The sequence below is a fragment of the Balaenoptera ricei genome, chromosome 15 (genome assembly GCF_028023285.1).
Source record: "Balaenoptera ricei isolate mBalRic1 chromosome 15, mBalRic1.hap2, whole genome shotgun sequence".
NCBI classification, from domain to species: Eukaryota; Metazoa; Chordata; class Mammalia; order Artiodactyla; family Balaenopteridae; genus Balaenoptera; species Balaenoptera ricei.
The window spans coordinates 68,525,988-68,540,244 of NC_082653.1; the positions used below are offsets into that span (position 1 = coordinate 68,525,988).

Here is a 14,257-nt window from a genome sequence, read left to right on the forward strand (position 1 = left end):
CCTGGCAATGCCAGACATACATCCCACAAGCTTAGCACTCTTCCCAGAAACAAAGCTCTTCTTTCCTAATTGCCCCAGTAGAAGTCCTGAGACTGATCATCAGGTCACATGCTCACCCCTAAACCAATCACTGTGAGCTGGAGGACAGGCTTTCATGATTGGCCAGTCCTGGATCATGTACCCTGGAGCTGAGGATGATGTCAGCCTTTATCAGACCACATGGACTGAGCCAGGGGGAAGGGGTGCTTCCTGAAGGAGGAATTAAGTCTTTCTTTTTTTTTTTTAACATCTTTATTGGACTATAATTGCTTTACAATGGTGTGTTAGTTTCTGCTTTATAACAAAGTGAATCAGCTATACATATACATATATCCCCATGTCTCCTCCCTCTTGCGTCTCCCTCCCACCCTCCCTACCCCACCCCTCTAGGTGGTCACAGAGCACCAAGCTGATCTCCCTGTGCTATGCGGCTGCTTCCCACTAGCTATGTATTTTACATTTGGTAGTGTATATATGTCCATGCCACTCTCTCACTTCACCCCAGCTTACTCTTCCCCCACCCTGTGTCCTCAAGTCCATTCTCTATGTCTGCGTCTTTATACCTGTCCTGCCCCTAGTTTCTTCAGAACCTTTTTTTTTTTTTAGATTCCATATATATGTGTTCACATACGGTATTTGTTTTTCTCTTTCTGACTTACTTCACTCTGTATGACAGTCTCTAGATCCATCCACCTCACTACAAATACCTCCATTTCATTTCTTTTTATGGCTGAGTAACATTCCATTGTATATATGTGCCACATCTTCTTTATCCACTCATCTGTCGATGGACACTTAGGTTGCTTCCACATCCTGGCTATTGTAAATAGAGCTGCAGTAAACATTGTGGTTCATGACTCTTTTTGAATTATGGTTTTCTCAGGGTATATGCCCAGTAGTGAGATTGCTGGGTCGTATAGTAGTTCTATTTTTAGTTTTTTAAGGAACCTCCATACTGTTCTCCATAGTGGCTGTATCAATTTACATTCCCACCAACAGTGCAAGAGGGTTCCCTTTTCTCCACACCCTCTCCAGCATTTACTGTTTGTAGATTTTTTGATGATGGCCATTCTGACCCGTGTGAGGTGATACCTCATTGTAGTTTTGATTTGCATTTCTCTAATGATTAGTGATGTTGAGCATCCTTTCATGTGTTGGTTGGCAATCTGTATATCGTCTTTGGAGAAATGTCTATTTAGATCTTCTGCCCATTTTTGGATTGGGTTGTTTGGTGTTTTGATATTGAGCTGCATGAGCTGCCTGTATATTTTGGAGATTAATCCTTTGTCAGTTGCTTCGTTTGCAAACATTTTCTCCCATTCTGAGGGTTGTCTTTCGTCTTGTTTATGGTGTCCTTTGCTGTGCAAAAGCTTTTAAGTTTCCTTAGGCCCCATTTGTTTATTTTTGTTTTTATTTCCATTTCTCTAGGAGGTGGGTCAAAAAGGATCTTGCTGTGATGTATGTCTTAGAGTGTTCTGCCTATGTTTTCCTCTAAGAGTTTTATAGTGTCTGGCCTTACATTTAGGTCTTTAATCCATTTTGAGTTTATTTTTGTGTATGGTGTTAGGGAGTGTTCTAATTTCATTCTTTTACATGTAGCTGTCCAGTTTTCCCAGCACCACTTATTGAAGAGGCTGTCTTTTCCCCATTGTATATTCTTGCCTCCTTTATCAAAGATAAGGTGACCATATGTGTGTGGGTTTATCTCTGGACTTTCTATCCTGTTCCAGTGATCTATATTTCTGTTTTTGTGCCAGTACCATACTGTCTTGATTACTGTAGCTTTGTAGTATAGTCTGAAGTCAGGGAGCCTGATTCCTCCAGCTCCGTTTTTCTTTCTCAGGATTGCTTTGGCTATTCAGGGTCTTTTGTGTTTCCATACAAATTGTGAAATTTTTTGTTCTAGTTCTCTGAAAAATGCCATTGGTAGTTTGATAGGGATTGCACTGAATCTGTAGATTGCTTTGGGTAGTATAGTCATTTTCGCAATGTTGATTCTTCCAATCTAAGAACATGGTATATCTCTCCATCTGTTTGTATCACATCTTTAATTTCTTTCATCAGTGTTTTATAGTTTTCTGCATACAGGTCTTCTGTCTCCTTAGGTAAGTTTATTCCTAGGTATTTTATTCTTTTTTGTTGCAATGGTAAATAGGAGTGTTTCCTTAATTTCTCTTTCAGATTTTTCATCATTAGTGTATAGGAATGCAAGAGATTTCTGTGCATTAATTTTATATCCTGCCAGTTTACCAAATTCATTGATTAGCTCTAGTAGTTTTCTGGTAGCATCTTTGGGATTTTCTATATATAGTATCATGTCATCTGCAAACAGTGACAGTTTTACTTCTTCTTTTCTGATTTGTATTCCTTTTATTTCTTTTTCTTCTCTGATTGCTGTGGCTAAAACTTCCAAAACTATGTTGAATAATAGTGGTGAGAGTGGGCAACCTTGTCTTGTTCCTGATCTTAGTGGAAATGGTTTCAGTTTTTCACCATTGAGAACAATGTTGGCTGTGGGTTTGTCATATATGGCCTTTATTATGTTGAGGTAATTTCCCTGTATGCCTACTTTCTGGAGAGTTTTTATCATAAATGGTGTTGAATTTTGTCAAAAGCTTTTCCTGCATCTATTGAGATGATCATATGGTTTTTCTCCTTCAATTTGTTAATATGGTGTATCACATTGATTGATTTGCATATATTGAAGAATTCTTGCATTCCTGGGTTAAAGCCCACTTGATCATGGTGTATGATCCTTTTAATGTGCTGTTGGATTCTGTTTGCTAGTATTTTGTTGAGGATTTTTGCGTCTATGTTCATCAGTGATGTTGGTCTGTAGTTTTCTTTTTTTGTGACATCTTTGGTTTTGGTATCAGGGTGATGGTGGCCTTGTAGAATGAGTTTGAGAGTGTTCTTCCCTCTGCTATATTTTGGAAGAGTTTGAGAAGGATAGGTGTTAGCTCTTCTCTAAATGTTTGATAGAATTCGCCTGTGAAGCCATCTGGTCCTGGGCTTTTGTTTGTTGGAAGATGTATAATCACAGTTTCAATTTCAGTGCTTGTGATTGGTCTGTTTATATTTTCTGTTTCTTTCTGGTTCAGTCTCGGGAGGTTGTGCTTTTCTAAGAATTTGTCCATTTCTTCCAGGTTGTCCATTTTATTGGCATATAGTTGCTTGTAGTAATCTCTGATGATCCTTTGTATTTCTGCAGTGTCAGCTGTTACTTCTCCTTTTTCATTTCTAATTCTATTGATTTGAGTCTTCTCCCTTTTTTTCTTGATGAGTCTGGCTAATGGTTTATCAATTTTGTTTATCTTCTCAAAGAACCAGCTTTTAGTTTTATTGATCTTTGCTATTGCTTTCTTTGTTTCTATTTCATTTATTTCTGCTCTGATCTTTATGATTTCTTTCCTTCTGCTAACTTTGTGGGTTTTTTGTTCTTCTTTCTCTGATTGCTTTAGGTGTAAGCTTAGGTTGTTTATTTGAGATATTTCTTGTTTCTTAAGGTAGGATTGTATTGCTATAAACTTCCCTCTTAGAACTGCTTTTGCTGCATCACATAGGTTTTGGGTCGTTGTGTTTTCATTGTCATTTGTTTCTAGGTATTTTTTTATTTCCTCTTTGATTTCTCAGTGATCTTTTTGTTATTTAGTAGTGTATTGTTTAGCCTCCATGTGTTTGTATTTTTCACAGATTTTTTCCTGTAATTGATATCTAGTCTCATAGCATTGTGGTTGGAAAAGATACTTGATATGTTTTCAATTTTCTTAAATTTACCAAGGCTTGATTTGTGACCCAAGGTGTGATCTATCCTGGAGAATGTTCCATGAGCACTTGAGTAGAAAGTGTATTCTGTTGTTTTGGGATGGAATGTCCTATAAATATCAATTAAGTCCATCTTGTTTAATGTATCATTTAAAGCTTGTGTTTCCTTATTTATTTTCATTTTGGATGATCTGTCCATTGGTGAAAGTGGGGTGTTAAAGTCCCCTACTATGATTGTGTTACTGTGGATTTCCCCTTTTATGGCTGTTAGCATTTGCCTTATGTATTGAGGTGCTCCTATGTTGGGTGCATAAATATTTACAATTGTTATAGCTTCTTCTTGGATCGATCCGTTGATCATTATGTAGTGTCCTTCTTTGTCTCTTGTAATAGTCTTTTTTTTTTTTTTAATAGTCTTTATTTTAAAGTCTGTTTTGTCTGATACGAGAATTGCTACTCCAGCTTTCTTTTGATTTCCATTTGCATGGACTATCTTTTTCCATCCCCTCACTTTCAGTCTGTATGTGTCCCTAGGTCTGCAATGAGTCTCTTGTAGATAGCATATATACAGGTCTTGTTTTTGTATCCATTCAGCCAGTCTGTGTCTTTTGGTTGGAGCATTTAATCCATTTACATTTAAGGTAGTTATCGATATGTGTGTTCCTATTACCATTTTCTTAACTGTTTTGGGTTTGTTACTGTAGGTCTTTTCCTTCTCTTGTGTTTCCTGCCTAGAGAAGTTCCTTTAGCATTTGTTGTAAAGCTGGTTTGGTGGTGCTGAATTCTCTTAGCTTTTGCTTGTCTGTGAAAGTTTTAATTTCTCCATTGAATCTGAATGAGATCCTTTCTGGGTAGAGTAATCTTGGTTGTAGGTTTTTCTCTTTCATCACTTTAAATATGTCCTGCCGCTCCCTTGTGGCTTGCAGAGTTTCTGCTGAAAGATCAGCTGTTAACCTTATGGGGATTCCCTTGTATGTTATTTGTTGCTTTTCCCTTGCTGCTTTTAATATTTTCTTTGTATTTAATTTTTTTTAATTAATTTATTTTTATTTTATTTATTTATTTGTGGCTGTGTTGGGTCTTCGTTTCTGTGCGAGGGCTTTCTCTAGCTGCAGCAAGTGGGGGCCACTCTTCATCGCAGTGCGTGGGCCTCTCATTATCGTGGCCTCTCTTGTTGAGGAGCACAGGCTCCAGACGCACAGGCTCAGCAATTGTGGCTCACGGGCCTAGTTGCTGCACGGCATGTGGGATCTTCCCAGACCAGGGCTTGAAACCGTGTCCCCTGCATTGGCAGGCAGATTCTCAACCACTGCGCTACCAGGGAAGCCCTACGGCTGTTATTTTTGACAGAAGAGCATTCAAAGTCTTTGCTGATAAATAGTGCTTGTAGTTGTACAACTGAAACAGCAGAAATGCAGAACTTATCAACGTTAAAATTGCCAAAATCACGTTCTTATTGATCCTACTCATTAGTCTGTAGTGCTCACTTGGTTGTCTTTTGAAAGTAACCCAGCTGGTTTCATCTTTTTTGGTAAGAACATAATCTTGTTTTCTGTGAACAAAGAGATGTTTCTCAGCCAACAGCAGCAGCAACGAGGAATTAAGTCTTATTATCAAAAGACAGAGGCATAAATATCAGACAGGTGAAAAACCACAGCTATGCAGTACAGTCATTGCCAAAGCATAACTGGGATGCTGGGATGCCCGCAAAGCAGCAGTAGGAAGAAGGTTCCCTGTCTGTGCCCCGGGATCCCCTGGGAGCTCTGTAACTGCTCAGATCCCTGGGCCCCATTCCTGGAGAATCTGAATGGGCAGTTCTGGGCCCAGACCCAGGAATCTGTCTTGTTAATAGGCTCCATGGTGATTCTGATGATCAGCCTTGTTTGGGGACCCAGGCTGGGGCTAGACACTCCCCAGAAGGAGGCCACTGCCTCCCGTGCCCCCCATGTGGTCAGGACTTCCACAATCCAGCCCCGCCACCTCTCCACACAAACCAGCAAACAGCACGAGGCTCCAGAGGCCCAGTGCCCGCTCTGACCCAATGCCCTACTACTTTTTGGTGCAGTTAGCAGGCTTCCTGTGTCCATTTCCTCATCTGTAAAGTAGGCGTGGTCCTGGTGGCTGCACCAGCTCTCAGCGTCAGGCCCCACGTGTGTGTGTGAGTGCATGTTGTGTGGGTGTGCAAGTGGGCTGGGGACCTCAGTGTCTTCATGATGATGGGGCAGGGCTGCTGTGAGAATTGATGAGGTAATAGAACTAAAGCCCTGAGTTGGGAATTCCCTGGCGGTCCAGTGGTTAGGACTCCAAGCTTCCCCTGCAGGGGACCCAGGTTCCATCCGCGGTCAGGGAACGAAGATCCTGCAAGGTATGGGGTGTGGCCAAAAAAAAAAAGTCCTGAGAACAGAGCCCGGGACAGAGTGAGTCATTTTTTTTTATATATATATAAATTTATTTAGTTATTTATTTATTTTTGGCTGCATTGGGTCTTTGTTGCTGCATGCGGGCTTTCTCTAGTTGCAGCGAGCGGGGGCTACTCTTCGTTGCGGTGTGCGGGCTTCTCATTGCAGTGGCTTCTCTTGTTGCGGAGCACGGGCTCTAGGTGCGTGGGCTTCAGTAGTTGTGGCATGTGGGCTCAGTAGCTGTGGCTCGCAGGCTCTAGAGCTCAGGCTCAGCAGTTGTGGCGCACAGGCTTAGTTGCTCTGTGGCATGTGGGGTCTTCCCAGACCAGGGCTCAAACCCGTGTCCCCTGCATTGGCAGGAGGATTCTTAACCACTGTGCCACCAGGGAAGTCCCGAGAGTGAGTCTTAAGTAGTATCATCTCCCTGAGGTGAGGTGAGGACCTCCAGGAACCGGCCTGAGGACAGCGCCCCATGCCGGCCTGGAGAGGGCTGTCTCAGAACTAAGGAGAAGCTTCTCCCTCAGGCCTCCTGGGTTCCCACCAGGAGGACCAATAGAGGCAGAGTGGCCAAGGCTGGAGTGTCAGGGCCTAGTCTGTCCTGTGTCTACAGGGGACCTGGGCTTCATGGTGGAGGGGCCTGCACCCCTCTGTAGGCTCAGGCTGACAAGGCCCGGGTCCTTCTCCCAGCCGAGGGGTGGGCAGACCTGGAGTCTTGGGTCCTTCATGGTCCACACAGCCTCCAGGGAGCTGCCTGTGGGTGTCTGGGGAGGGGGCTGGGAAAGGAGTCAGGGGAGTGGAGGGTCCGAGTGTGTGCTGTAGATGTGCCCACGTGAGCGTGAATGTGGTGCCACTTGCGTAAATCAAGGTACATGGACGTGTGTGTGGAGTTGTGACCCCAGGACATCATGTGACTGCAGGTATCAGAAAGCGGGGTCTGTCTGTGTATACGTGTGTACGTGTGTGTGTTCCCTTGTGCCTGAGGCTGTATTATATGGGGGTGGCTGGTGCTGCGTGTGAGTCCTTGTGACTGCAGAGCTGTGGGTGAGGGAACAGCCTGAGCCTTGTGACCGTGAGTGCACACACACTCCCCCCGGCCCAGCCGTGGGCAGCCCTCGCGCCCAGGCGCCCCCTGCAGAAGGGCAGCTGGCAGCAGCCCCCGCCCACAGGAACCCCTCTTGCCCCCGCAGTGCAGCCACAATGGGACCGCGTGCAATTTCCGGAACTTCAGCAGCGCCACCCAGGCCGTGACGGAGTGGTACACCCTGCAGGCCACCAACATCTTCGCACAGGTTCCAAAACAGGAGCTGGTGGCCATGGGCTACCCCGCCGAGCGGCTGATCCTGGCCTGCCTCTTCGGGGCGGAGCCCTGCAACTACAGGTAAGAGCCGCCGGGCCCCCTGCAGCCAGGGTCCACGTCCCGGTCCACACCCCAGCTTGGCCACTCAGCCCGCACCACAGTTGCCTGTGCCCAGGTGTCTTTGGTTTTCTGGGGGCAGAGCCTGAGACGGGGATGCGCTGAAGGCCCCATCACGTACTGAGGGAAGCGCTTTAGGAGAAGTCTGCAGGAAAGAGGACTGAGCTAAGGGAGGCTGTGGCCACAGGTGACGTCTAGGCCTGACCTGATCCACGGGGCGCGTAAACCGCACTGCAGAGCTGACCTCCCTTAAGCGCAGGTCGGGGGCGGGGGGGTGGGAGCAGCCCCTTGTACGTGCCCCCATCAGTTACTCACTGGCTCTGTGCCACCCCCAGGAGGATGGGCCGGGGTCTCCTAATTTCCCAGGCAAGGTGGCGGGAGAAGGGGCGGCTGTGAGCTGTTAGCCTCCAGTACCCCGCAGCTGGGGGTCTGTGCCGGTACCCCAGCATCTACTGCCCTCGGTGTTCTCATCCCTAAGACAGGGACAATAGCCATATCCACTTCCTGGAGTTCCTGTGAAGAGTAAATGAAGTGGGGGGCTTCCCTGGCGCTCCAGTGGTTGAGACTCCGCGCTTCCACGGCGGGGGGTGCGGTGTTCGATCCCTGGTCAGGGAACTAAGATCCCACATGCTGTGCGGCCAAAAAAAAAATTTTTTTATAGAAAAAAAAAAAGTAAATGAAGTGGCTCATGTCAGCACGTAGGGCCCTGGAAGTCTTCACTGTAAACACCTTTTTCCCAAACAACCCCCAATGTTGAAAAGATGGCAGAATGAGGGGAGGGTCAACCCCAAAAGCCTGTGTCCTCTTACAAATGGCCCACAGATCTCCCCCTCCTTCCCCTCCCCAGCTTCTGACCATCCAGACCCTGGGCCTGAGAGCCAAGCTCTGTCCCCGAATCTGGGGCAGCCGTCAGAGGGCTGCAGGTCGGCTGGCGGGTCAAGGGGGAAGGGAGGGGCTGGGTACAGGCAGAGCTGCTGAAGCCCCAGGGCCCCCTCCTGGCTTCCTGGCCAGGCCTCCGGGTGAGAGGGACCACACCACCTGGGTCCCGCCCCGGGCTTCAGCCAATCCTGTTTCCCAGAGATGCTGGCGTCTTCCTGGCCCGGGGCTTCAAATTCCCACACTTAAGACCTCTGGAGAAAGGGGCGTTTTGCTGAGTCTTGCCGCTTTGAATGAGTGATAGGCTACCGGTTTCACCCTCCCAGGGATTGTGGCTTCAGCCCAACTCAGTCAACTCATACACCTTCAGGGACCTCTGTTGAGAATCTGCTGACAGCTATGGACCCTCTGTCCCCCAAAACGCACAGGCACTCAAAAGGCAGGCATCTCGTAGGCTGTGTCATGGAATCAAGGCCCACTGGGGAGGCAGAGCTGCACATTTGGTCCATTGTGAGAATCAGAAAAGGCCAGTCCTACAGGTGGAAGAGCTACGTGATGGCTCCCTGCTGATGGCACGCATCCTGGCTGGCTGGTTACAGGCTGGATCCCAACCCTCTCTGGGCCAGGGCACTTGGTTCAGAGCACACCTGCCCAACCATTCCTGGCAGCCCTGCCTGAAGGTTGTTGGTACCCAATGGACTAGTGCTGTGCCCACAAGTTCATCTTTTACCCTCTCAGCTAAAAGAGAGAGATGTTATACTGTAATTGCAAATATATGGCCCATCTGCTCAGTCAGAATATGTCCTGAAGTGCAAGTGAGTTGGGACAGTGGGTTCTACTAGGATCCACTGGGATCTGCTGTCGTGTCCCTGGTGCCTGAAGCGTGAGCATCTCCCATTGAGCAGGATCCCAGTGCTCGAAGGTGAGCGCTCTGCACACAGCACGGCCCCTAAACTGAGCCAGCTGTTTCCAGGCCTGCTCCAGGGCCAGAGGCAACCTGGGGATGACCTGCTTGTTGCCAAGATGGCGCCCTCCAAAAGGAGTCCGATTTGGGTCACATGGACTGAGGGTGGTCCCCCAAAGAGAAGATGGCTGATGGGCAGGCAACACCCGGTATTGGCCACACAACTTTCGTGGTGTAGCTAGGGCTGTGGAGTTAAGTCTAGTGAAGGGGTGGGTCAAGGCTGGACTCTGCAGTTAGACTATTGGGTTCAGATCCTTGCTCTGTCTTACAAGCTGTGTGGCCTTGAACAAATTTCTTAAACCTTTTTTTTTTTTTAATTAATTTATTTTTGGCTGCGTTGGGTCTTTGTTGATGCACACGGGCTTTCTCTAGTCTTCGTTGCTGTGCGCGGGCTTTCTCTAGTTGCGGCGGGCAGGGGCTACTCTTCGTTGCGGTGCACGGGCTTCTCATTGCGGTGGCTTCTCTTGTTGCAGAGCACAGGCTCCAGGCGCACAGGCTTCAGTAGTTGTGGCACACAGGCTCAGTAGTTATGGCTCACGGGCTCTAGAGCACAGGCTCAGTAGCTGTGGCGCATGGGCTTAGTTGCTCCGTGGCGTGTGGGATCTTCCCGGACCAGGGATTGAACCCGTGTCCCCTGCATTGGCAGGCGGATTCTTAACCACTGCGCCACCAGGGAAGAAGTCCCAAATTTCTTAACCTTTATATGCCTCCATTTTCCTCCTCTGTAAAATAGATAATAACAGTGCCTACTCTACAGGGTTATTTTGAATATTCAGTGAGTTAATATGCATGACAGGCTGACAGTAGTGAGGACTCAAGTATTATTCTCATTAAACCCACATTTGACAAGGAACTCATTCTTCAATAATGATGCTAACGTTTATTGTGCCCTTCTGATATGCCAAGCACTATTCTTAGCACTTTACATGTATAAAATCAGTTTGACCCTGGCAACAAGCCCTCGTTTTATATGATGCAACCACTGCCCAGAGAGGTTAAGCAACTTCTCTGAGGTCACACAGCTGGTGAGTGGCAGAGGTGGCAGTCTGGGCCAGGCCCACCCTGTGTCACTTCACCACCTCATCAGAAATCGAGATCATCTTTCCTCCCCACCCACCCCTCCCAAGCCTGTTTCCTCAGCACTCGGCAGTCTGAGTGGAGGGTGTGACCCAGCCACTTGGCACAGAAACCCTAGTCCACCCATCTCTGTGCTCTTGCTCACTCCCACAGCCAACTGGTCACCCACCTTCCTGAATCAGCCTCAAACTCAGTGCCGAGGACACGTGCCTCTCTCCACCCTCCCAGTGCTGGGCTCCAGACACTACGGCTTCCTCACTCTGTTCTGGACTCCTTCCTTTCCCACTCTAGCAAATGCTAGAGACGCAGCAGCTGCAGTTTTAGGAAAATATGAGCCACGTTTGGACCCTGACACCAAACCACCCGGATTTGAATGCCAGCTCTGTGTGTTGTTGGGCACGCTGCTTAGCCTCTCTGTGCCTCAGTTTTCTCATCTGGAAAATGGGGATAATGAAATGACCTCATAGGGCTATCATGGGGATTAAATGAATTAACATAGATAAAGTGCTTATGTGAAGCAATTATACTCCAATAAAGATGTTAAAAAAAAAAAAAAAAAGTAGAGGAGACCAGAAAAAAAAAAGTGCTTAGAACAGTGCTGAGCATGTGTTAAGAATTATATGAGCACTTTAAAGATAAACTTTTTATTGTGGAATAGCTTTAGATTTATAGAAATGTTTCAAAGAGAGTACAGAGTTCCCTTGTACTCCTCACCCAGTTTCCCCTCTCGGTAACATCTTACATCACCATAGTAATTTATCAAAACTAAGAAACCGACATGGGCACATCATTATTAAATAAACCTAACACTTTATTCGGATTTTGTCAGTTTTTCCTGGTGACCTTTTCCTGTTCAAGATTCCATCCAAGAGACCCCTGTCGGTTGCTGTCGGTTGTCACATCTCCTTTGTCCATTCTGGCAGTGACACTTTCTCAGACTTCCTTGTTCTGGATGATTGTGACAGTTTCAGAGTACTGGTTGGGTGTTTTATAGAAAGCCCTTGATTTGGGTTTACACAGATAAGATGGATTTGGGGGAAGAAGACCACAGAGGTGAGGGGGCTCCTCATCACATAGTGTGTGGGGTACATGTTAGCCATTCGACACCACCGTGATGTTGGCCTTCCTCCCTTGGTTCAGGTGCTGTGTGCTGGGCTTCTCCGCTCTAACGTAACCACTTTTCCCTGCCTGTGCTCTGTATCGTGGAAGCACGTCTCTGAGTTCAGCCTGTACTCTGGGGGGTGGAGGTGACGGCACGGGGAGACAGACTAAACTCCATTTCTCCTGGAGAGGGGAACATAACACTATTTGGAATTCTTCTGTAAGGAAGATTTATGTCTTCTCCATTTGTTTATTTATTCAGTCTCTTAATTTATACCGATAGGGACTCATGTATATTTGGGTTGTAATCCAATACCACACTATTTATTTTCTTCCTCAAAATTTTCCATCTTTGGCCACTGAGAGCTCCTTCAGTTGGCTCCTATGTCTCTTTGACATGTTCCCATCCCTTTATTTATTTTTTAAGTACTTCCTTACTTTCTGTCACAACAAGATGCCCCAGTCCTAGAATCAGCCAGTTCTATGAGGAGCTCCAGTCCTTTTACTGGAGAATGGTATTTAGAAACCAAGATCTAGGCATCTATAAGTGTTACTGTTGTTGTTATTATTGCTTCAGGGATTGGCCAGCTAGTTTCTGCCCTTCCCCAAACCCTACTACACAGTACCACTGTTGTTATACTGCTTCCTGCTAGGATGCTCTGTTTCCCAGTCTTTTCTGGAGGCTTGCTGGTCTCCGTCTATACGCCTAGCCTCTGTTCCAGGGAAGGTTTTTGGAGGGAAACGCCTAGCTCTGGAGCCGGAGGTAGCCAGTGCTGGGAGCAGCCTCTCCAGGTAAAGAACATTATCAACAAGCAAATAGTTGGCAAGACTGAGAGTGCAACCCAGGACAGGAGGGGATCTGGCCGTGCCCTGAGCCGCCTCCTGCTCCTGAGCTCTAGATGACCAAGACAGCTCCTTGGGCACACCGTATCCCCACAGCCCTGGGGTGGGGTCTCTCCTTCCAGAGCAGGGCCTGGCTGCAGCTGGTTTGCCCTGCTCCGTTCCTTCCCTGTGGCCACAGCCCTGATCCCACACAGGACGGAGACTCTGTAGTGCCCGCCCAAAGCTGTTTCTTCCCTCTGGGACTTCGCGTGTGTCGTGCCCCCTGCCTGGGCTGCCCTTTCTCCTCCCCACCCCCCAGGCTCGGCTACCTCTTACTCATCCTTAAAGTCTCAGCTCAGGCCTCACCTCCTCCACGAAACCTTCCCTGACCCACTCCCTACCCCGACACCCACTCTTCCAGGCTTATCTCTGTTGATACTCTTACCACATATTATAATTTATCCAACAAATATTTACTGAGTGTCTACCGAGTGCCAGGCTCTGAGGATGGGGGGTGAATTTGTTCAGTATTTCAGTGTGCTTGGCTTCCAACCCTCACGTCAGTCCCTTTGGGTGGGCTCTGTTGTTACCCCAATGTTACAGGTGGAGAAACGAGACACAGAGAGGTGAAGTAACTTCCCCCAAGCTCACCAGCTAGTAAGTGGCAGAGCCAGAATTCAAATTCAGGCAGGCTGGCTCCCAGGCCTGAGCTCTTAGCCTTTAAATTCTTTCTCCCTGCAAACAGACAGCTGCCCCCCCTGGGATTATGGTCTAAAGCAAGAGGCAGCTGATAAGCAAGCAGTTAAAGAAGATGAGTTCAGCTTCTGATGCATGCCAGCAGGGGAATAAGCAGGTGGAAATGGTCAAGTAACTGGGAAGTGACTTTGTGTAGGGAGGTCAGGGGACGGCTCCGAGCAGATGAAACCTGAAGGATGAGGAGAAACCAGCAATTTCTCCTCAGAAATTGCTGCTCAGAGAATATCCCAGGCCCAAGGAGCAGCGGGCCTTGAATTTGGAAACATCTTGGAGTGTCCCTGGAGTACAATGAACAAGGGGGGAGAAAGCCCGGTAGGGCGTTTGCATTTTATTCTGTGAGCAGCAAGGAGCTTCTGGAAGGTTCTAGCAGGGGCGTGCCGTGGGCTGATTCACAATTTGAACACTCGCCCTGACCACTGTGCAGGAGGAAGACTGTGAGGGAGCAGGAGTGGAGGCAGAGGCTCCAGCAGGAACTGGGGTAGGAGATGCCGGCGGCCTGGACCAGGGTGGGAGCCTTAGAGGTGGAGGAAGGCAGGTAGGCCAGAGATGCACTTTGGAAGGAGAGAATTGCCATGACGCTGCTCCGTGGTGTCCCCCACGCTGTGAGCTTCGAGGGTAGGACTGTCTTGCCAGCCTCAGTGTCCCCAACGCAGTGCGCGCCTCAATAAATGTTGGGTGAAGAAATGCACTTTCTTCCTGATTTCCCTTTCACCGTGGGGGACACCAGAGCTCAGAGGTTGAGGAAGCAGCTCCCATGTGTCAGGCAGGGTCAGCTCCCAGATCGGATTTCACTGCCTGCCCTGGACCCACCTCATTCTGCTGGCACAGACGGTGAGACAAAAGACAGAGGAAATGGTTTCCTAATCTGAACACAGGGACAAAGAGCAGCTGACCTCATGGGGTTATTTTGATAATTAAAAGAGAAATCTTCAGCACGGGCCTGGCCCGTGAAAGTTGCTCAGTAAAAGTTGTGGAACAGAAAGCTTAGAAAGTACTGCATTTCAGGTGATATTTCTGCAGTACTTGATGCACTGAGCCCCATTC

The 14,257-nt window shown here is 47.6% G+C and overlaps 1 protein-coding gene across 5 annotated transcripts in view; it reads left to right on the forward strand.

Annotated features, from left to right (window-relative positions):
- The window catches only part of SCNN1B (sodium channel epithelial 1 subunit beta), a 75,517-nt gene that overhangs the window by 49,135 nt on the left and 12,125 nt on the right, over positions 1-14,257 (forward strand). For all 5 annotated transcript variants that reach the window (XM_059896064.1, XM_059896059.1, XM_059896061.1 and 2 more), the window contains exon 4: positions 7,391-7,581. In XM_059896064.1, coding sequence (XP_059752047.1) covers positions 7,391-7,581 — 191 coding nt within the window. The remainder of the gene's footprint in view (positions 1-7,390; positions 7,582-14,257) is intronic.